The sequence below is a fragment of the Micromys minutus genome, assembly GCF_963924665.1.
Source record: "Micromys minutus genome assembly, chromosome: 9".
Lineage (NCBI taxonomy): Eukaryota > Metazoa > Chordata > Mammalia > Rodentia > Muridae > Micromys > Micromys minutus.
In genome coordinates, this window is record NC_137978.1 from 28,411,793 (window position 1) to 28,434,588 (window position 22,796).

The 22,796-nt window shown below is 36.1% G+C and overlaps 1 protein-coding gene across 4 annotated transcripts in view; it reads left to right on the forward strand.

The window, feature by feature from the left end:
* Window positions 1-22,796, forward strand: part of EPS15 (epidermal growth factor receptor pathway substrate 15) — a 91,936-nt gene that overhangs the window by 25,470 nt on the left and 43,670 nt on the right. For 3 of the 4 annotated variants that reach the window (XR_013975126.1, XM_080921055.1, XM_080921057.1), the window contains exons 5-12: window positions 1,700-1,795; window positions 4,008-4,073; window positions 4,568-4,693; window positions 7,075-7,134; window positions 11,906-12,103; window positions 12,849-12,994; window positions 14,924-15,080; window positions 20,446-20,531. Coding sequence is in view for 3 of the 4 variants with exons in the window: in XM_080921055.1 (XP_080777181.1) it covers window positions 1,700-1,795; window positions 4,008-4,073; window positions 4,568-4,693; window positions 7,075-7,134; window positions 11,906-12,103; window positions 12,849-12,994; window positions 14,924-15,080; window positions 20,446-20,531 (935 nt within the window). In the remaining variant the exon portion in view is untranslated. The remainder of the gene's footprint in view (window positions 1-1,699; window positions 1,796-4,007; window positions 4,074-4,567; window positions 4,694-7,074; window positions 7,135-11,905; window positions 12,104-12,848; window positions 12,995-14,923; window positions 15,081-20,445; window positions 20,532-22,796) is intronic. The other variant, XM_080921056.1, reaches the window with a different exon arrangement.

Consider the following 22,796-nt stretch of genomic DNA (forward strand, 5'->3'; position numbering starts at 1 on the left):
TGTGTTCTAGAGGTCTGAGCTTCATTCCTCACTCTTGCATGGCAAGCACTATATCCCAGCCCATAGGTAATACTGTTTGAATTATCTATCCTATGAAAGAAAGGAAAGAAACCATGTATGACAAAATGACACCTGGTGTTTTCCTTCTACGGAAGAGTTTTTATTTCATTGCTCCTAATACACTGCAAGGTAGATATTATCAGACAGTCCTTTTAGATTTGAATTTTATTTAACTTGTTCAAGGCATTGCAGCTTTAGGTAGCAGAGCTAGAATTTGGTGGAGAATTACTTCATCTCAGAGCTCACCCATAGTGTAGACATGGATCTGATTCTTTAAGCATAGCTGAAGAATCTCAGCATTGAAAGCTTAGTGGTACAAATAAAATGTCAGCAGAAGAGACATGGGAAGTCAAAGGAGAGAGAAATGAGGATGCTTCATGATGCCCTGTAGATGAGACAAGCTTTGAAGCGTCATTTTTGTCTGAATTACTAAGTCTGTAAGGAGGATGAAGGAGCTAGGAGGTTACCTGTGACTTAGGCAGTACTTCTTCAGGTGTGAGAGTCGAAGTCTGATTACACAGAAACTTCTTGGGTAAATGAGAAAAAGGGAGAACAAGTAAGAGAAAGTAAGAGAAAGTGAGACAGACAGACAGACAGACAGACAGACAGACAGACACACACACACACACACACACACACACACACACACACGGGAGGGTGCAGGAGAGGGTGGGGGAGAGAGAGAGAGAGAGAAAGAGAGAGAGAGAGAGAGAGAGAGAGAGAGAGAGAGAGAGAGTGAGAGAGAGAGTGAGAGAGAGAGAGAGAGTGTTTTACTAGAGATGAAACCAAGGGTCTCTTACGTATGTGAGACAAATACTCTACCATTGAGTTACTTTCCCAGTCCCAAGGAGAATCTCTTGAAAAATTTTAAGAGACAAGTATTGAGAAAAACAGATGACTTGCAAGGTTAGAAAATGTTAGGAGGAGGTAGGGAATAGGGGATGGTTACAAATAGTGAAACATCGAATTAGCAACAGGCCTAGGATGCTGAAAAACTGGAAAAAATATTACCGGAATAAAACACTCAGAATGACTGAAAACACATTTGGCTTCTTTACATTTCTTTATTTAATATGATTGAATTGAGACTTAAAGTATAAGGACTTTTGGTGGAGATTTGTAAATATTTTTAAGCCAAGCAGTTAAAATTATTTTTAGATACTGCCCAATTGTTTTCTGTAGTTCTTTTGAAATAGTAGGGGTTGACTCTTGGACTCCTGATCCAATTTCAAAATTATATCTACCATTCCAGAGTTGACTTTTGATAACAATTAGTTTTATTTCATTTTAGGCTCCCCCACTCAATTCAGTTAATATATAACACTTTTTGGTGACATGGAATATTCTTTAAAGTATGAATATTCTGTATAGTTTCCACTTTTCATATACCATAGTATATTTAAATATTTTAATCTATATTACTTTTTTAAACTAATGGTAATAGATGGTAGAATAATCTTCGTGTCTTTTTTCTCAGTTTTAAAGCAAATGGTTTTGAAACAAATATACTGTTATATCTGTCGCTACATAATACTGTAGAATAATTGTGAATTATTTTGTATTTTATATTTTCAAGCAATAAAGTATGAGAAGGTAGATTGGGAAAAAAGCTTCTAATATTTATGCTTTTCTTTGTCAGGAATTCTTTATTGCTTTACGGCTTGTGGCATGTGCCCAGAATGGACTGGAAGTCTCACTGAGTAGCCTAAATCTGGCTGTTCCTCCACCGAGATTTGTAAGAAATAATTTTATATGTAAAATTTATTTAATTAAAAGATCAAGGCTGGGGAGATGGTTCATTGGATAGAGTACTTGCCTCTGTAAACATGAGGGCTGGCGTTCAGATCACTAGAACCCACATTAAAATCTGGACAGGCATAGTGACTTGCTTGTAATCCCAGAATTCAGAGGAGACTGGATCCCCGAGGTATTCTGGTTAGCTAAAGTAGTGGAATCAGTGAGCTCTGCGTCACCTGAGAGACCCTGCCCAAGAAATAAAGTGGAAAGTGACCATATGACTTGAAATAAAAAGTAACATTCTAATTTTTTCTACTTTAATCCTATCACTTAGCTACCTGTTTTTACTTTTTAGTAATTACTGATGTTACTAGTTTTCTATGTGTCTTTCAGAGTTATATGTGCATATAAAAACTTATTCTTAATTTTTTATTGGTAGCATTTTATGTATTGAATTCCATATGCTTTAAAACAAACATTTTTAGAGACACTTACATGTTAACATAAACTTTATTTAGTATTTGAATAGTATTTCTTTGTTTATATGTACTATGACATATAAATTCCAGGTAGTAGACATAAAGATAAAATTTTAAGGAAAAGTCTACAATGCATAGTAATTTTGTCTATATTATTTCCATATGTAGAAATATGAAAATGAACTCTCAAGAGTGATTGTCTTAAAAGTGTTTGCATGTAACTCCTGGCAATGGGCAAAGAGACACCTATTTGTTGGTGTTCTTGTGTTAGTCAGGGGCAGTCCATCCTCGCTCTGATGCCTGGCCTGGCCAAAGCTGTTTCATGCCTGGGGCACATAAGAAAAAGAGGTTTTGCATGTAGGATGTCACTTTTACCAGCAATTGGTCGCATGCCAATTTCCTTGTACTTTTGCTTGCTTACTGTTACCAAATTTAAAGATCCTGGTCAGCTTGGTGGCAAATGGTATGTAAAGTATAAAAAGATATTATCTTTTTAGCTTATGGGTGAAAGTGAGTAATTTTTCTTTTTTTCTGAGATAGGGTTTTTCTGTGTCCTGGCTGTCTTGGAACTCACTCTGTAGAACAGGTTGGCCTTGAACACAGAGATAGATCCACATGCCTCTGCCTTCCCAGTGCTGGGGATTAAAGGCACTATCACCACCACCTAGCTGATTAGTTTTTCTTAAGATACCAAATGGTTTATATTCCACTTATGGGAATGTCTAATTTTAGACTCTGATTGTTTTTCTGGAGTGATTTTTTTTTCTTCCTGAATTCTAGAAGTTCTTTAAAAATTAGAAAGTTAACTCTCAATCCCTATCATCTGCAAATATACTCTTCCAATTTGGCATTTGTCTTTTATTGGGCTATGTTATTTACACCCACAACAAATTGCTTTATGTAAACACATTTTCAAGATAAAACTGATTGTTTCTTTTTCTCTATTCGTTATTCCTAATGGAGATATGAATGGATTCGAATTTATTCTTTCATGATAACTACTGAATAGAACTACTGAATACAATTAATACAATGTATTGAGTTATTAGTCTTTCATACCAATTTCAAATGCAATATCAACGATGACCTAAATTTCCGTATGCATGTTGATATTTTTATGGATTTTTCTGTTCTTAATTACCGATCTATTTATCTGTGTGCTGATTTTTACAAAGTTTTGAGTATCATTGTTTGGGAATTATATGATACAGCTATTATCTCCAAACTTTTTCAGAAATTTAATGGCTGATGTTTTAATTTTAAATTTAATTTTGGTGCTACTAGAGCTAAACCCAGAGCCTTACTGGGCAAGTGTTTTATCTCCAACCCCTCTGATTTTAAACTTAGTATTTTTGAGGTAGTAAGGCTTTTAACTTCAGGGGGCTAGAGAGATACTGAACAGTTCAGAGCACTAGCGTCTCTTCCAGAGGATTCAGGTTTGATTCTTAGCACCCACATGGTGGCTTACAGCTGTCTGTAACTTCAGTTACTGGAGATTCAACATACTTTTCTGGTCCACATTGTGGTACATTGGCCATACATGTGGTACACAAACATACATGCAGGCAAAACGACCATATACATAAAGTAAACTAATTAGGTAAAAGTACTGACCAGTTTTGAGAATATATATTTCTAAGTTTAGATCTGACTTACAAGGGTTGCCGTAGGTATTTGTTGTCTAGGTATAATTATAGGGATTTTAAATGTATTCATTTTCTTATTTCCTAGCATGAGTCCAGTAGTCCTTTGCTAACCAGTGGGACTTCAGTTGCTGAGCTCCCATGGGCTGTAAAGGTAAGAAAGTTTCTTGCATCTCCTTTGCTTCCTACTTATAAATATCTTTCTCTCTATCCTCAAAATACATTGTTCTGCATTGGGCTTTCATATGCATGATCATGTAGAGTATAGAAAATACAAAAATAGAAAATCTTGAGGAATGCCTTAGCTCTGTTAGATATTTTGTGACATTAAAAAAAAATTTCTTTCAGGAACTCAAAGATAGAGTATCACTACTGATGTGTTACTTTATTGATGTCGGTCTGTTTGAGAGGCTAGCATTCCATCTCTGAAATGGTGTGATTCTAACTCCAAGGTAGAAAAAGGAAACATAGTGTTTCAGCTAGTCTTTAGTGGAGACACTTTGAAATTATTTAATATATTTTGATGAGAATATTTAAAAAAAATGTTACCTTAAAAATCTTACCTGTTATTTGAGGATTTGATTCTTATATGTGCAGTTAAATCCTTTTCATGATTATTTAACTCGTCTTTTTTTTTTCATATTGTAGTCTGAAGATAAAGCCAAATATGATGCAATTTTTGACAGTTTAAACCCAGTGGATGGATTTTTGTCTGGTGACAAAGTGAAACCAGTGTTGCTCAACTCTAAGTTACCTGTGGAAATCCTTGGAAGAGTAAGATAGCAAACTTTAACTGTAGTTTGTTTGTTTGCTTGTTTGTTTTTTTTAGAAACAGTATTAACCTCTGGGCCATCTCTAGCCCTGTTTGGAAATATTCTTAATGTATAGCTCAGGCTGGCTTAGAATTCATGAAGCTCTTGCCTGAGCCTCATGAGTGCTAGGGTTACAACATTATATTAGACGTAGTTATTATATGTTCTAATTTTATACTTACCAGGAGCACTAACGTAATATATACAGATCTTATTAAAGTTGTATCAGTGTAGAATTTTTTGTATTTGTAACATGTAATTTATTGTCATTATATTTTTTGTTTTAATTGTTCCCTATAAAATATGAGTGATTAGATTTAGTTTTATATGTAAATCCATTAAGCATATTTGTATCTTCCCATGTATACGTGAATGGTCTTGTTTTTTGACAAATTCTAAGGACCATCTATATTTTTAAAAAAGATTTGTTTTTGTTTTTAATTGTGTGTGTATGTGTGTGTGTGTGTGTGTGTGTGTGTGTGTGTGTCTGTACATAGAGTACAGATGCCCATGGAGTACAGACCAGGTATGTGATCCCTTGGATTTGGAGTTACAGGATGCTATGAACCAACATGTGGGTGCAGAGAATTAATTCAGGTCCTCTGGAAGAGCAAGAACCCTCTTACTTGTCATCTCTCCAAGCCCAGACCATATGTATTTTATGTTTTCTATCATATTCTGTGTAGAATAGGACCTTGTTTAAAGGAATACAAAATCACAAATTTTGCTTTCTGACTAGGCTTTTTTTTTTTTTTTTTAGATGTATGTAAAAACTTTTAATTCTTTGATCTCACTTTAAATCTTGGGCTTCTTATTTCTCTTCTGACTTTTTAAAATTGCATTTTAATTAATTAATTAATTAGAGAAAGGAGAGAGAGAGAGAGAGAGAGAGAGAGAGAGAGAGAGAGAGAGAGAGAGAGAGACTGTGTGTGGGGGGATGGGGGGGAATATGTGCTATAGTATGCCGTTGTGAAAATTAGGGGACAATTTGAGGGACTTGGCTCGTGAGTCCTGGGGTAGAGCTCAGTTTGTTCAGTTTGGCACTGAGCTCCTTCATCTGCTAAACTGTTACATTTCTGTCTTTTGGGGATGTTTGTTTTTGGCTCTTTTCTCCCTGTGTACTTGAATGTGGAAGCCTCAGCTCCTGCTCTTTAGGAACTCTCTCTTTTTGTGTTTTTAAAAATCTTTCTTACATTGTTTTTTGTTTTCTTCAGTTTTGAGACATGTTCTTTCCTTATCCTGGAGCTCTGGTGCTGAGGTTACGGGCCTGCACTATCAACACCTAGACATCTGCTTTTTTAATGATTTATTTTATGTGTATGAATGTTTGGACTGAATGTATGTATATACACTGTGTGCATGTCTGGTGCTCATAAAGGTCAGAAGAGACCATTGGGTCCCTTGGAAATGGCATTATGGATGGTTGTGAGCCACCATGTGGGTGCTGGGAACTGAAGACTTTGTAAGAGAAACCAGTGCACTGAACTGCTGAGCCACTCCTGACACCTACCTTTTTATGTGTCTGGGAATTGAACTCAGGCCTTCATGCTTGCATGGCAGGAAGCCTCTGCCCTCTTGGCAGGTTCAGTCCGTTGTGTGAGGCACAGTGTAGCCCTCACCACCATGACTTTCTCATCTTATAAGATAAAAGATCTGTTTTCAACTTGTGTGTGTTCGTCTACAATTCCACACCTTTGGGAAAGTCCTTAGAAAAACTGTGTTGGTTTTCAAGTCTGTGACATGGGTGCACATTTCAGTTGATAGGTTCCAAGGACTGAATGTGATAGTCTACAGAATGTCCTTAATACAATGCTTATTACAAACTCGGAATGTCAGATGCTGTGGTGGAATAGTGATGACTGCCATCACATGGCCAGACATACTGTGCTACTACTCCTGGGCTTAATAAATACAGACTGCGGTTTGTTCTTTGAGACTGTTTCTCTGTGTACCCCAGGCTGCCCTGGAACTCTCGTTGTAGACCAGGCTGGCTTTGAACTCAGATCTGCCTGCGTCTGCCTACTGAATACTGGGATTAAAGGCATGCAGTACCATGTCTGTCAAAACTGGTTTTTAAAAGGATCTTTTCAAGTATTGTTTCCAACCTTTTCTCTACTATGTGATCAGTGTGAGACTCCTAAACTTTGAATATTCCTATTTTCTTGCTTTAAACTACCCTTCTACTGACTTCCCATTTCAATTAAGACAAAGTCCAGATTCCTTTTAAGATACTTAACCTCAGACACTCTCATACTCCATTAGTCCCTAATATTCTTCCTGTCTCTAAGTAGCACAGAAAGTAGAAGAGCATTGATTGTTTTTGCTTTTTTTTTTTTTTTAAAGGTTTGGGAGTTGAGTGATATTGACCATGATGGCAAGCTCGACAGAGATGAGTTTGCAGTGGTAAGTAACTGGATGTCCTAAAATGTAAAATATTATTACGTGACAACCTCACACCCACACTTTCTGACAGCCTATTAAAACAAGGCTTGAGTTTACGGGCTTCCTACCTGCTTAAATAACAGTGTATGTCATCTGTCTTGGGACATTTTCCCATTTTAATTTATCCTTGGAATATGCCCATCAGATTGTAGTTACTAATGTCTTTAGAATTTATAGGTGAGTGCAAATATTTAATGAGTAAGAGGATGTGTATGTTTTGCCATCATGTTTTATCTCACTTCAGGTACATAGGAAAGATAATTCAGTTACTGTGCAATAAAAATTATAAAAGCCATCATACTAATCTGCTGTCCACTGAAAGTTAATATTACTTAGAACACAAAGAAAAAAAACACTTAAAGTCAGTAGTTGGTAATAATCCTGAACTAAGTCGTTTCCTTCTCTGGCACCTTGTGTAAGTTTAGCTTTGTGATGATTTTATTTATTTATTTCCTCTTTTAATTTTTAGTTTTTGAGAGACAGTTTCTCTGTGTATCTCTAGCTGTCCTGGATCTTATTCTGTATACCAGGCTGGCCTTGAACTCGAGATTCACTTACCTTTGCCTTCCAAGTGCTGGGATTAAAATCTGTCACCATCATTGCCCAGCCTAATTTTATTTTTAAATAGAAATATCCCAGAGCCTTTTAGGTTAGTGTCTTTATGTGTTTCTGTACTCACATAGTGTATACTAGCTTGAAAACTATTGTTTCTCTCCACTCACACAGACACACACGGGGCATCATTTGATCTGGTTGCTGTTTTTGTTTTAGTTGCAGTCTTTGTATAGGATGGAGTACAGTAGAGTAAGAGAACAAGATTATAGTCCAGCAGTACTAAAACTGTTCTGTTCATCTTCAGTATTAGTATTAGTTTGGTGAACAAAATTTTGGCTTTAGTTTTGTCAGGGAATCTATTTTCAAGAAACATGAAATTAGTAACTCATTTACTTTTAGGAAAACATGTGTTGTCTATTGGCAGCAGATGGCAAGCATTGCTTTTTGTTTTGTTTAGTGTCCACTTTTCCCGGAAATGACTTCCATCTGCAACAAGAATGCTGACCTTGCTGTGCACGCTAGTCACTCTATTAGCAGAGTCCAGTCTAGTGCTACACGTATTGCAAATTTGGATGGAAAGGGTGTGCTCAACAGATTGTTTCTTTCTGGAGCTTCACATTTTTGAGACATAGGGTTCATGTGTTTTCAAACTGACATTGAATTCTTTATTGTTTGGCCAGTTTGTGGTAAAGGCTTAGTTTGACTATTCTTGGATACACAGTCCCAGAGAACTTGTTAGAAATGCAGATTCTTTGGCCCAGTGCCAGCTCTACTGATTCCAAAATTTCAGGAAATTCTAATGTGCACTAAAATCTGGGTCCACAGGTCAGATTTAACTTTTCCAATTATAAAGGAAAGTATGGTAGTCAAAATTAGTATACAGGTGCTGTTGTTAATGCTGTACTTAGGGAGATCTTGGTTTGTACCATATACGTTTATATATATTATTATATTATTTATATGTTATATATATTAAATTTTTAAATGTATATTTATATACATATGTGTGTGTGTGTGTCAAACATATGCACACACATCAAAAAAGGTTTCTTTTTGAATCATACTCTTATATAACCTAGGCTGGCTTTAGACTCAGTCCTCTGCTGCCTGGTCCTGAGTACTGGGATTATAGGCACGTGACACCAGTGTATACAGTACCCTGTGGCATCTTTAAAATATTGTATTAGACAAGTTAGCATTCCTGAGCTACAGTTTCTTCATTTATATTAGCCATCATATAAATTGTGGGTCATAGTTGTATTGAGTACTCAGTACTGATTTGAAACTCTATAAAACTCAAATTTAGTTAAGATAGGATCCCAAAGCAAATTTTCCTTTTAAGAGAATTATGATTTTCAGTAGAAGAAAATCAAGAAATAATGCACCCACTCGCAGTTGGAATGGAAATCCTTTTAAAGGTTCCGTATAACTTTGAGTGATTTCACATGATTAAGGATATTGTCTGTTTTTCTTTTATTATATAGTTTTCTTTTTTTTTTTTTAAGCCATAAAACTTTCATCCTCTGAGAGTATGAAAGATATCTTTAACATGGAGAAGTTACAGTGTTTTACACTGAGATATTCTATAGACAGTGTGCTTTTTTTTAATATATATGCTTTAGGTATTTAAACATTTTAAGATAGGTAATACATTCTAATCATCAAAAATTAGTACAAGAAGATAGTGGAAAAGATCCATCTCTGCCCTCAACTGATGTAATCTTCTCTGACCAGCCACTTTTCTTAGTTTCTGGCTTATCCTTGAATTTTCCTGGTCCAGATGTACAAAAATTGTGAATAATTATTTGCTCTTTATGATAATACCTACTACAGAAGATCATACAAAACACACACACACACACACACACACTCTGGAGGTATGTGTTTTTTTTTTTATATTATCATTGTGCTTTAGATTTTTGGACTTACTTTCTCATAAAACACTTTGTGATTTTTTTTCTGGTATATTGTTTTGGAGACTGCATACAATGGATTGCTTCCAATTTAATTCCAATTAAATTTCAAAATCTGCTATTTTTTGAAAATTGCATATTCGTAAAGACAATACTGCAATGCTTTCCCATGATGTTTGTTTGTTTTGCTTTTGAGACAGGTTTTCTCTGTGTAGCCCTGGCTGTCCTGAAACTCACTCTGTTGATCAGGTTGGCCTTAAACTCAGCAATCCTCCTGCCTCTGCCTCTCAAGTGCTGGGATTAAAGGAGTGTGCTTCCCCCACCTAGTTTAATTAATTTTTAAAATTATCGTCTCATAGTTTTTATTATACAGGTATGTTGCAGTAAATATTAAAAGTGTAAACATTGTATCCTCTGCTAGTGTTGGTTCCCAGTGGGGCATATGGCACTTGGTGCTCCATGGGCAGTTTATATCTTTGTCCATTGGTTGTAAGCTTATTGTGTAGAGAGTTTGTGGATTGAGAATTTAACATATAAACCTGTTGGATAAGTTCATGGATGTGGAGTCATGTTTGTACAGGGAGGTGGAGGAAAGTGAGTGGAAACAACATACTGGGCAGTTGCATCCACCTGGGTCAGAAGCAGCAGGGGTGGTGGAGTGAACCGTGCCTGAGTTCTTAGAGTCACCTTGGAGCACCAAGTTAGAGATCCCCACAGTGCCATATGGCTCCCCGGGTGCTGGCACTAGAGTGGAATAAAAGGTTTATACTTTTTAATACTTACCGTAACATAGGTATACCATAATTTTTAAGTTAGTCTTTTATTGATGGACAGGTGCTGTTGCAACCAATTTCTGTGGTTAATAATCCTTTTCAGACAGCATTTTATATGTAAGAAAACAATGTAAGTATTAGTTTCTAGATGTGGAATGGTTGAGCAAAAGGGAAGAGTATATTTGCAACTTGGTGGTCAGTTTGCCTTTCAAAAGGTTATTACTGATTTGAGTTCTGTAGAGTAGGAAAACTAGTTTTCCCTCTAGTCTTTTCAAGTTCTTGGCTGAGATTCATGTAAAGAAAGACATGTTCTCAAAAGAAAATCAAGTTTATTAATATGTATAGTTCATATTTACTTGGGAGACAATTTAAGGAAAGAAAAACTCTCCAAGAAGTGGCGTAAAACTTAGGCTATTACAGTGTCTTCAACATATGTAGAGGTTTAGGTAAATGAGAAGGCAAAGAAGAAGGCCTCGGTCCCTAGAGTAGGTGCGGACGGCAGATAGCAGAGACTAGGTAGATAGTAATGGCAGTGGTAATGGTGGGTAGTAGCTAGCAGCAGAGTAACACCTCTTAGTGCCTCTTACGCACCACATCCACGCTGTGTAAAGGTAGGTGAGGCTGTGGCTCATACATGTAGCCCCAGCACTTGAGAACTGAGGCCAAAGGGTGGTTTAAGGCAATGTTGTGTCTTGCCCAGTTGCCCCCTGCTCCAAATAATCCTGATAAAGTGGCATTTATTACTCTTCAGTGCCCACTAGCAATCTGACAGTGCCTCTTTCCCTACAGTTCTCCCAAGTACCTTATGAAATTTGAGATTCTTGCCACTTAGGCAAAATGTTAATGTGCTATAATTTTAACTTATACTTTTAGTTTAAGGGTAAAATTGAGCATGGCTTTTATATGTTAAAGGTTGGGCTATTTGTGGTGTCCATTGTGGGGGTGTGCAGATTAGTTGTTCATAGTTTTTGTCCATCTTTCTATTGGACTTATGGTCTATTAATTTTTAGGAGCATTTTATATATTAGGAAATTTCTTTATAGACAGCATTTTCTACTCAAATTCTTATATTCTTTGCTATTGCAATAACTTCAATTGAAGGTTGTACCTCTGCATTTTGCTGCTGAGTGTTTCTTCCTAAGAATTATTTGGCTTTGAGTTCTTTATTTTTCTTCCTCTTTCTTTTTGTTTCTTCCCTTTTTCTCCTTTTTTCTCTCAACTTTTCTTCATCTCAAAAAAGATTTGAGATGAGGTCATGGTGGCTCACAAATTTCATCTCTGCACTCAGGAGGCATAAGGAAGTACATCTCTGAATTTGAGGCCAGCCTGATCTACAGAGCAAGTTCCAGGACAGCCGGGGCTACACAGAGAAACCTTAAAAGCAAACAGGATGATTTGAAAATGATTTGTGGTTGAACAGGGCTTAACTCAGTGAATGAATTTTGTACTAATTTAAAAATACTATCTAATACCATTTTGTTTATCTTTAAGGCCATGTTTTTGGTATACTGTGCACTGGAGAAAGAACCTGTGCCAATGTCCTTGCCTCCAGCCTTGGTGCCACCTTCTAAGAGAAAAACGGTCAGTATATCAGGCTCCATGTGGGTGATCCCCTCTTCAGCATCCAAGGAATCTTACCACTCCTTACCACCTGTAGGCATTTTACCTACAAAATCACCATTAAGACAGGTAGAAATCTATTGGGGTTCAAGGATTTTGCTCTAACAAAAGTGCATGGATGTGACTGATAGAGAAGTTGCAGTCGAAGATGCTGCGCTCCCATGGTTACCTGTATAGCATGATGCCCAGAGGAGGCAGGTGCTCCTTAGGTCCTGCGGATGTTTAACTGGATTTGCCTTCATCTATCAGACATTAAAGATGGAGATGGAAGATACTGTGTGCTAACATGCATGCCTGCCCTGTCATAATAATTGGTTCTAATCTGTAGTTAATTCTTGATTCTTTAGAACAGGTCATTTTCTGATTGATTCTTTCTTCCTCTGATGGTCTCTTGTCAGGTTGTGTAAAGACAACTAAAGACAGCATGTGCACATTCAGCTCTGGGCAAGAATGCTGCATGGAACTATAGAGAATAAAACTTGGGGATTATCTGGATATTGCTTATATAGTAACACCAGTTACTGATGTTAATATGGGAATTCAAAGGTCAGGCTTAATTGTGCTTGACTTCATTGGTTACTTAAAAGAAAAATGTTAACCTGGCATCTGTAAATGTCTTAACTGACTTTAAATTTGTTGCTTTCCCTTTCTACTGTTGGATTCTGATGTGTGGGAGGCAGTGTACTGCCATCAAGGTTATTTGGGTGGATTTGTTCAGGCTGGTGATAGATACTGTTATGTGTGAAAAGAGTATCAAGTGGATATTCTTTTCAAGGTTGGATGCATTTTAACAGTCTTTCTCTCCCTACTCTAGTGGGTTGTGTCTCCTGCAGAAAAAGCTAAATATGATGAAATCTTTCTAAAAACTGATAAGGATATGGATGGATATGTGTCTGGACAAGAGGTCCGTGAAACCTTCCTGAAAACAGGCTTACCTTCTGCCTTGCTAGCCCACATTTGGTAATACTTTATTTTAATAATTTTTAAAATGTGTATATATGTGATTGTATGTTAACTCTAGTTTTATACATTTGTATTTTTTTTACTACTTTTGTGAATAAGTTATTTTTTGTTTTATTTTTTATAGAGGAGATTCAGAATTAAAGAATTATGCATAATAAACAAATTCAAAAGTGTAATAAAAAAATCCTCTAAACCTCAAACATGGGTTTGTTTGCCTGGAGCTTTAGGGACCTGAGGTGTCAATTACTAGTTAGGTTGTTAAAGTGGGGCCTCAGTTAACACCAGCTCTACTCTAAAGAATTCTGTAGAGAATCTAGATGGCTGTAATTTTAACACTTTAATAAGTAGTATCTTTAGGGCTGGGGATATAGATCAGTTGGTAAGGTCTCTTGCAGGAGAGCCTGGGTTTGATCCCTTGCATTATATAAATCGGGTATGGTGGTCCGCACTTGCAATCCCAGGATCCAAGGAGCTGGAAGATCTAAAGGTCAGGTCCAATCTGGCTGTACAGTGACCTTAAGACCAACCTGGAATAAATGAGTCTGTCTGTTTGTCTGACTGTCTGTCTCTGTTTGTCTTTCTCTGGCCCTCATTCCTTTTCTCCATCCTTCCTCCTGCCTCTCCCTCTACACACAAACACACACACACACACACACACAAACAGAGAGAGAGAGAGAGAGAGAGAGAGAGAGAGAGAGAGAGAGAGAGAGAGAGAGAGAGAGATTTTATTTTTCTTTAAAACTGAATAGTTTTCCATATGACGCACACACACAGATTTTTGCTATCCACTTATTTGTTGATGGAGGTCTGTTGGTCCCATTTCATTCTATAGAGAATAGAGCAGCAATAAACGAGGATATAAATATCTTAGTAGCAAAATAGATGTATAATATTGAGGTTACTTAATCTCAGAAAGAAAAATCCTGTGTATTCTTTGTGGGTCCTTGCCTATACCATATACATGTACATATAGATACACATCTCAGAATAGTAAGTATCACATGTGGTAAGGAGAACAGAAAAGGGTGATGAGGAAAGACAGTGCAGGTAAAGAACACAAGTCATAAAAGAAGGCATAAAGCTTATGCTTCTAGTTTTAACTCTGGGGTTTCAATTTCTTTGTATTAGATAAGTGCAGGAACATGTAAGCAAAAATTCCATAGCTTCAGAATGACTGTATGCGTTCATAAAATTGAATATGTCCACATGTGATACTGACTATACATCTGTTTTCTGGTGCACTTTAAATTTTTTAAAAATTCATTATTTGACAATTGTAAACAAGTATATAATATATTTTGACCATTCACACACACTGTCCATTACCCTCTCTATCACCCTTCCATTCTCTGGAGCTTACAACCTATTTTCTTTTAACTTTTATGTTTTTATTTGTTTGTTTTCTGTTCTCCTGAACTTAATTAGAATTGTTTGCATGTACATGAGTGTAGGATTATTTACTGGGTTACGTGTAATTTACCAGTGACTACTTCACTGAAGAAATATGACTTCCCTTCCCCTGAAGCCATTAACTGAGTCCTCAGTTAAGGGTGGAGCCTAGTGTGTACCTCTCTTGTGCATATAGCAATGTTGATGGCTTGATGTTGTATAGGTAACTACAGCTGCTATGCTTGTGACTGCAACAGCAATTTACATCCAGAAGGGAGCATTTCACAGCACCCCTTTCAGCTTCCTGATCATTCATTTTTTCTACCCTTTCTTCCATGATGTTTCCTGAGCCTTGGTGATCTTTTCAGCATCTTAATTGGTCCACCTCTATAATAGTTATGTAAATTTTGAACAAGCTCTCATTTGTCTTTTGCAATTCAGCTGATTGCTTTTTAAAAAGTTACCATCACATTTTTCTTCTGGAGTTATGGGGTTAGTAACTGTAGCATCATTGTACTGTTTTGTTTATTTGTATAGGTCACTATGTGACACAAAGGACTGTGGAAAGCTTTCAAAGGACCAGTTTGCCTTGGCTTTTCACTTAATCAATCAGAAGTTAATAAAAGGCATTGACCCTCCTCATATTCTCACTCCTGAGATGATTCCACCATCAGACAGGTCCAGTTTACAAAAGGTAAGGTAACTTCAAAGAAGATCTGCATGCCCTAGAAAAGGACAAGTGCTGTATCAAGTCACAGATTTGGAGGGACAGAGCACTCAGAGCTGGTAGCTTGTGTGTGTCTGTGAGCATGTTCATATACCTTCTATTAACATCCGTGAACTGCAACTTGTCAACTTCACTATGCATTATTCATATGACAGCTGTACTGTACTATATTAAATTGAAGATATTTTAAAATATTTTTTGAAACAGGGTCTCATATAGCCCAGGCTTGCATTGAACACTGTGTAGCTGAAAATTAACCTTGAGCTTGTGATCCTTTTTGCTTTCACTTCCCTAAGATTATAGGCATGTACCTTGCATAGTCAAATTTTATGAATAGAATTGAAATGCTAGCTGTAGGAATTAAATTGTTACATTTTACTTGATGATTCACTCTTTTTTTAAAAAAAGATTTATTTTTTTATTTTATGGACGTGAGATATGAGTACACTGTGGCTGTTTTCAGACACACCAGAAGAAGGCATCAGATCCCATTACAGATGGTTGTGAGCCACCATGTGGTTGCTGGGACTTGAACTCAGGACCTCTGGAAGAGCAGTCAGTGCTCTTAACCACTGAGCCATCTCTCCAGCCCTGATAATTCACTCTTAGAAAAAACAATACAAATATGGAAACAAAATCTAGGGATAGTAATTGGTTAGTATCAATTTTACATCAAAATAGCCCTCAAGAAAAACTGTATGTTGAGGATACATCTGTATGTGACTTTTGCCATAGAATGACCCTTCATTCTTGGGTATACAGCTGGATTTCATACTTAAACAGCTACAAGTTAGTTGGGTTTCTGTTTCAGAACATCTTTATTTTATTCACAGTTTCCTTTGAATTTTTTTCTTTCTTATCTGAAACTCCTTTTTAATATAGCGCACTTACAATATCCCAGTCTATAATAGACCTTCCAAAAGACATATGATGGGTTTAGTTGCTTTCAAAATTAAATAACCAAGTGTCATTTGAACCTGTAGTCTCAGCTCCTGGGAAGGCTGACACTGAAGAATTCTTAAATCCAGAAGTTCAAGGCTATCCTGGGAAGCACAAGGAAACCTCATCTCAAAGAAAAAAACAAACAAACAAAAAAAAAAAAACAAAAAAAAAAAAAACAAACCAAAACAAAAAAAAAAAAAAAACCCAAAAACAAAATAAAACATCCCACCCAAACTTTGTATCTTTAATCCTCTTTTTACCTGTAATATAAATATTTCTGTAGTGCTTTTTCAGGGTTGTATGTTAATGGAAACTGCCAAATGTGTGCTGTTGAGTATTTTCTTTAAATATTAATAAAATGTTTTGATTTTTCATTTATTTTAAAACAGCTAAAACAAATTTTATATAGCAAAAGTCAAAATTGGAATTTGCCACCATGTAATCTAAATAGAATTCACTACTTCCAGGTCCCGAGAATTGAATATATGAAAAAGTTTTTGTACCTTGTGAGTTTTGGGATGGGGCACTTTGTGAATTTTGCACTCTTTGATGTCTGACAGTTTCTCTAGGTTACCAAGAGGCTGAGAGTGATACTGCACAGAAAGATGCAGGGCTTTTATTTAAGCTCTGCTCTGTTCCTGTTGCTCAGCTGTGCAACATTGTAGACTTATGTAGAGTTTTTCTTACCATTCTTAATTGATAATGACTACAACACTAATCAACTTTGGTCTCCAAGAGAACAGAACTGAGTCAATTTTGTCTGTTTATTGAAATCTGTTTGCTAGTACATACTTGAGATTTTATCTGTTACCCAGTTTATAATTTAGTAGACTTCTCAGAAATCTATTCTCTAGAGCATACTTTGTCTCTTGGTTCCAGATTCATGGAAATGCTTTATAATTTTTAGTGTTGGTGTTATATTAATTGTTGTCTTATCTATTAACCAAAAAATAAAATAAAACTTATGCTTACTTTCAAATAATCTCTTTTCTCCTTACAATCTGATTTATTACTAATAAAAAAAAGTGGTACTGCATTTCTGTAGCTTCACTAATCCTCCTTGAATGTCGCTTTCCTCCTGTGTTTTTCTAGTTCTAGTTTGGACTGTTTTTCCCATTCTGCAGCACTCTGCTTTCGCTCTTGTACTGTCAGTTTCTTAACTCTCCTCTCTCTCAAGGTTAGAGCTTTATTTTATGCTGTCTTTGTTGTTGTATTTTAGCATTACAGTTTTTATTTACATGATGTATTTTGAAATTAGAGTGTTTTTTTAAATGCAGCCAAGTTGACAGTGAAAACAGTTGATAAGCATGCTTTTATCACATGTCAATTGATCCTTGCATGCACTGTGGCTTGCTTTCCCTGGAAACCTTAATCCACTTATAATCACTAAAGTGAGACTTATGAAAATGTGAGAGAAAGTATTTGTAAGAAGGTTGCATGTGGGACTGGAGAGATGGCTCAGCAGTTAGAGCAAGGACTGTTCTCCCAATGAATCTGGGTTTTGGTTCTCAGTCTCAGTAGCTTCACAACTGTCTGTAACTCCAGTTCCAGGGGTAGCTGACACCCTCTTCTGGCCTCCACCAGCACTACATGTACACTTACACACAGCCAGAACACTCATACACTTAAAACTAAACAAAGAGGGGTGTGTGGAGAGATGCCTTAGCAGTTAAGAGCACTGGCTGCTCTACCAGAAGACCTGGTTTGGATTCCTAGCTCATATATGCATGGCAGCTCACAACCACCTATAACTGCACTTCCAGGGGATCCAGAGCCCTTTTCTGGTTCCTCACAGACACCAAGTACACACTTGGTGTGCAGACTTGTAGGCAAGCAAACACTCATACTCATAAAAAATAATTCAAAATTAAATAAAAGAACAAAATAAAGTTACATTTTTCTTTGTGTGCCTTTCACATGCTATATATAATGTTAGCTGGATGTTTCCATATTTTCTTGCATTCCATTTTTAGTCATATAAAGCTACCACCTTCTAATTTTTTGAGGTTAAACTAATTTGTTTAACTTTATCCTTTTATCTGCTGGTATTTTAATAGGAAAGACTCAAATCTGAGCTACTTTTTAAAGTTGGAGTGACAGAAGAGGTGTGGAAACCATGTGTTTTCTGGTATACTTGCACCTCTGATAGAACACTTCTCAGTAGCAATTTAAGTGATAGAAGCTACTCTTGGTGATGAAAATGAGATCAAGTGCTATTTTTTTTTCACTTGCCTGCCAGACTGACTCATCCTAATCCACAGGTCAAATTTAAATAAAGCCAAAACTAGTGAGTAACTCTCTCATGCAGAAATTTTAATTTAATATAGTGTCAGTAACAGTCTGTATTTTAGTGGGGTTTAGTTAAGAGGGTTTTTGGTTGTTTTTTTTTTTTTTTTTTTTTTTTTTTTTTTTTTTTTTGAGAATCATTATGGCAATGTATACAAGTAACCTCAGCACTCTAGAGGCTAAGGCAGGAGGTTTACAGTAAATTTAAGTCTAACCTAGGCTATATTCTTGAGTGAGCTCAAGAATAGCCTGGGCTATATAGGGGGAAGCATTGTCTCAACTAACCCTTCAAAAGAAATATATTTGATGCAAAGTCGTAATCCATATGAAATTAGAATTTTAATTGAGACCATATAGATGAGTTTTAATGCTGATCGTCAAAACAGTGCAGTTCTAACAAGCAGTGTGATATTTAAAAACATACAAGAAATTATTTATCAAATTTAATCAAACTGTTTACCAAGTTTACTTTTGGCACAGTTTTTTCTAAATTATCTTGGGATGCAGATGCTAAAGGTCATGTTAGGAAATGGCCCTTTTAATGTTATCAGAAGACTTGATAAAATTAATAGCCAGGTTCAACTTTGAGCAGTCACTTGGTCTATTTCCTCAGCTCTAAATTGAGTTAATACCGACCTCCCTAATAATCCACTTTTAGATCACTTTTGAGAACTAATTGATGGGCTTAGTAAACTTTAAGTTATTTTAATAAGTGTGAGAAAATGGAATATTATAGAATATTATGGAGCCTTCAGGTTTCATCTGTTGTGTAAGTCAGTGATGTACATTAAATTCACATTAGTATTAATACTCAGTTTTATATTCTGCTAATGAGGTCACTAATATATCTTAGGTTTCCGTTTTACCATTTCCAGAAGTTGATGATTCTGTTATTTGCCAATCAGATTGTAACTGTATAAATCAGGTGTTTAAAGAAACAGTTATCCTTTTGTTCTGACTTTAAGAAGCTAAACAGGTCATCAGTGGGAGTTCAAAGAAGAAAACTGTTTATCTGACCCAAGTAAGCAGGGCAGAGATTAAATTCTCCATTTTTCTGGTGAAGAGCATATAGTTAAAAGTGACAAAATCTAAATTAAGTCTAGATTTTGTATCTGTAAGTAACACTTGGTAACCAATTCTGATATTTAATATTATTTATTAAGTGAAAGCTAAGTGTTGGGTACAGTAGCATCTCAAGTAATCCCAGCACTTGTGGATAGAGGCAGGAGGATTAGTAATTCAAGGTCACCATTATCTTCGTAACAAGTTTAAGGCCAGACTGGGTAAATGCCTCAAAAAAACCAAAATGGGCTGGAGAGATGGTTTAACAGTTAAGTGTGTGTTGCTTCTGGAGAGGATCTGGAGTTTGACTTCCAGCACCTGTGCCACACTGCACAACCACCTACAACTTCAGTTCCAGGGGATCTGATACCTTTCCTGAGCTCTGTAGTGTGCAAATATGCATGCACTCACACTTGCGAGCACACACAGAATTAAAAGCTTCTTAAAACAAAACAACATTAATATGAAAGAAAGATATATATAGAGTTATGTATATAATGATAGTAATATTACAGAACATGTTTGAGCAGTTGGTTAGTAGGTTTTAGGTTAAATTGAGTAGTTACTAAAAGCATTTAACAAAAGTTAGTATTTGTTGAATTGAATAAAATCAACCACTATTATAATTCTGAGATTCAACAAAATTCGTATGGTTACTCTGTGTTAGATGATATGAATGGAAGTAAGTCATCATCCCTCTTGCTGATAAATAACACATCTCAGTAGAAGAATTCATTTCTACTCTAGTGTATGTTTTATTTACTGTAGAATTCTGGGTAGACTAGGATAACATTACAAAGGCAATGTGTCTGAGTGTGGGTTCATAATAGCTTTCTAGAGATTATAATGGAACCATCTTAATTTACAAGTACATACATAATTACATTTACATATATAGTTGTTCTAAGTATTTTATTAAATGAGTTAAAAGTGCTAATGATGTAGTAAAATGAAATACCTTGTTCCCCTGTATAGCTTCTAGCATTTTTAGTGCTTAGCATTTATAGTAATAATGTATAACTGTGGATTTTTTGTTTTTTAGAACATCATAGGATCAAGTCCTGTTGCAGATTTCTCTGCTATTAAGGAACTAGACACCCTTAACAATGAAATAGTTGACCTGCAGAGGTATGTAAAGTAAAATTATAGCTGACTTTATAAGCACACATATAAATTATATGTACAATATATACTTTATGTAATTACCATATTTCTGCATAAATTGAATCAGAATGCTTTTTAAAAATCAAATATCAGAGAAGTAATTGAGGAAGATGTCCACTGTTTACTTCTTGCTTTCATACCCATTGCATACATACATGTACACACACACACACACACACACACACACACACACACACACTACATTCTTATTACTTTGGTAAAACAAGTAAACATTGGGTTACTGTGTCTATAATAATGTTCAGATTTGATTTTCACAAGGTTTATAAATGCTCCATTAAACATTCCTGCTTGCTTGTATGTCTATTAACATTTAAACATCTAGATAGGAAAATACTTGTCTCTGTGTCTCAAGCTGATGTAGAAAGACATGTTCTCTATTGTTCTACAACTTGCTTTTTTGACTTACAGAGTTGTTTAATGTATAAAATGTCTTTGCGGTTATTTTAATAGGAATTAGGACACCATGAATAAATACTCCTTGTGTTTGTTGCCATTTCTAATATGTAGTTTGTTTGAGCAGTTAAGCTATTAACTATAGCACTGTGTCTGCCCTAATGACTGGTAACTAACAGTAACTAACTGTAGTGCTCCATGAGGAGCACACCTAACATTCTGTGACTAACTTACGAAAACTAAGGAGTTGCAAAACCTTGTTTTAGATTGTAGTCACACTTTATCAATGTATGATTCATTTGTGTGGAAAATGATATTTGTAAAAATATTTTCTGTTTTAAGTGAGACCTGTAATACAGGCAGACTTTCGTATATCACCTTACCCAGTCATGGTAAGACTCATCAATGTATACTAAAGCTACATTTATTAAGATTAGAATGTTAAAGTTTGTGTTAGAACACCAAGTCTTTAAAATATTTTATTATATACCTAGCCTCCCATTATTGTGAACATACATTTGTTCTATACAAAAGTTTTACTCTTGAGAGTCTGTCCTTTTGAACTTTTACAATACTTTAGAATTAATGTGTATGACTATGAAACAAGAAAGAATTTAAAAAGTATATGTGACTTTACTAAATTATTCTCTGATGGAAGATTCCATCCTCATTGTTGGTTTTTTTTTTTTACTGTTTATTTTATTTATTTATGTATTTGTGTGTGTGCACATGTATGAGAGTGTGCTGTGGTGCACATGTATGAGTGTGCTGTGGTGCACATGTATGAGTGTGCTGTGGTGCACATGTATGAGAGTGTGCTGTGGTGCACATGTATGAGTGTGCTGTGGTGCACATGTATGAGTGTGCTGTGGTGCACATGTATGAGTGTGCTGTGGTGCACATGTATGAGAGTGTGCTGTGGTGCACATGTATGAGTATATTGTACACATGTATGAGAGTGTGCTGTGGTGCACATGTATGAGTATATTGTGCACATGTATAAGAGTGTGCTGTGGTGCACATGTATGAGTATATTGTGCACATGTATAAGAGTGTGCTGTGGTGCACATGTATGAGAGTGTGCTGTGGTGCACATGTATGAGTGTGCTGTGGTGCATACGTAAAGGCCATAGCACAAGTTTGTGGAGTCAGTTCTCCTCCCACTAGGTGCGTCCTGAAGATCTAACTTAGATTGTCAGGCTTAGTGGCAAGTGCCTTCCTTACCCATTATGCCATCTCACTGCCCTTTCATTGGTTTAGAGGTGAAGATATTCAATTTCCAGGACTTCTAGCTGATGTAGAATGTGCTGCCAGGACCCCCACGTCCTAGTAACTCCCTAACCTTATTTCTTAGTGAAGTATTAAGAGTTCTTCTTTCATGGTGTTTTCCCTGCAGCACACAGAGGTGCACACCTTTAATCTGAGCACTCAGGAGGCAGAGGCAGGTGGGTCTCTGAATTTAAAGTCTGTCTGGTCTAGAGAGAGATTTCCAGGATAGCCAGGGCTATACAAAGAGACCCTGTCTCAAACAACAACAACCGTAGAGTTTTCTCTGTCTTCCTGGCCATTCTTAGACACTTCCCACATTGTATTGTCTCCTGTGACACTGTAAACCTTCCTAAGAGTAGACATTGTATTTGCTCTTTTACCTTCAGCACCAAGCAGAGTGCTGTAACCTCTCATTACATGTAAGTATTTTTTTTTCATGCTTTATGGCCCAAGCTTAATATCTCTTATTAAGTTATTTTTGAAATCTTTAGGTTGCTAGTTGCTCTTTTTCCACTTTCAGAAACATTATCTGTGTGTTTATTTTTC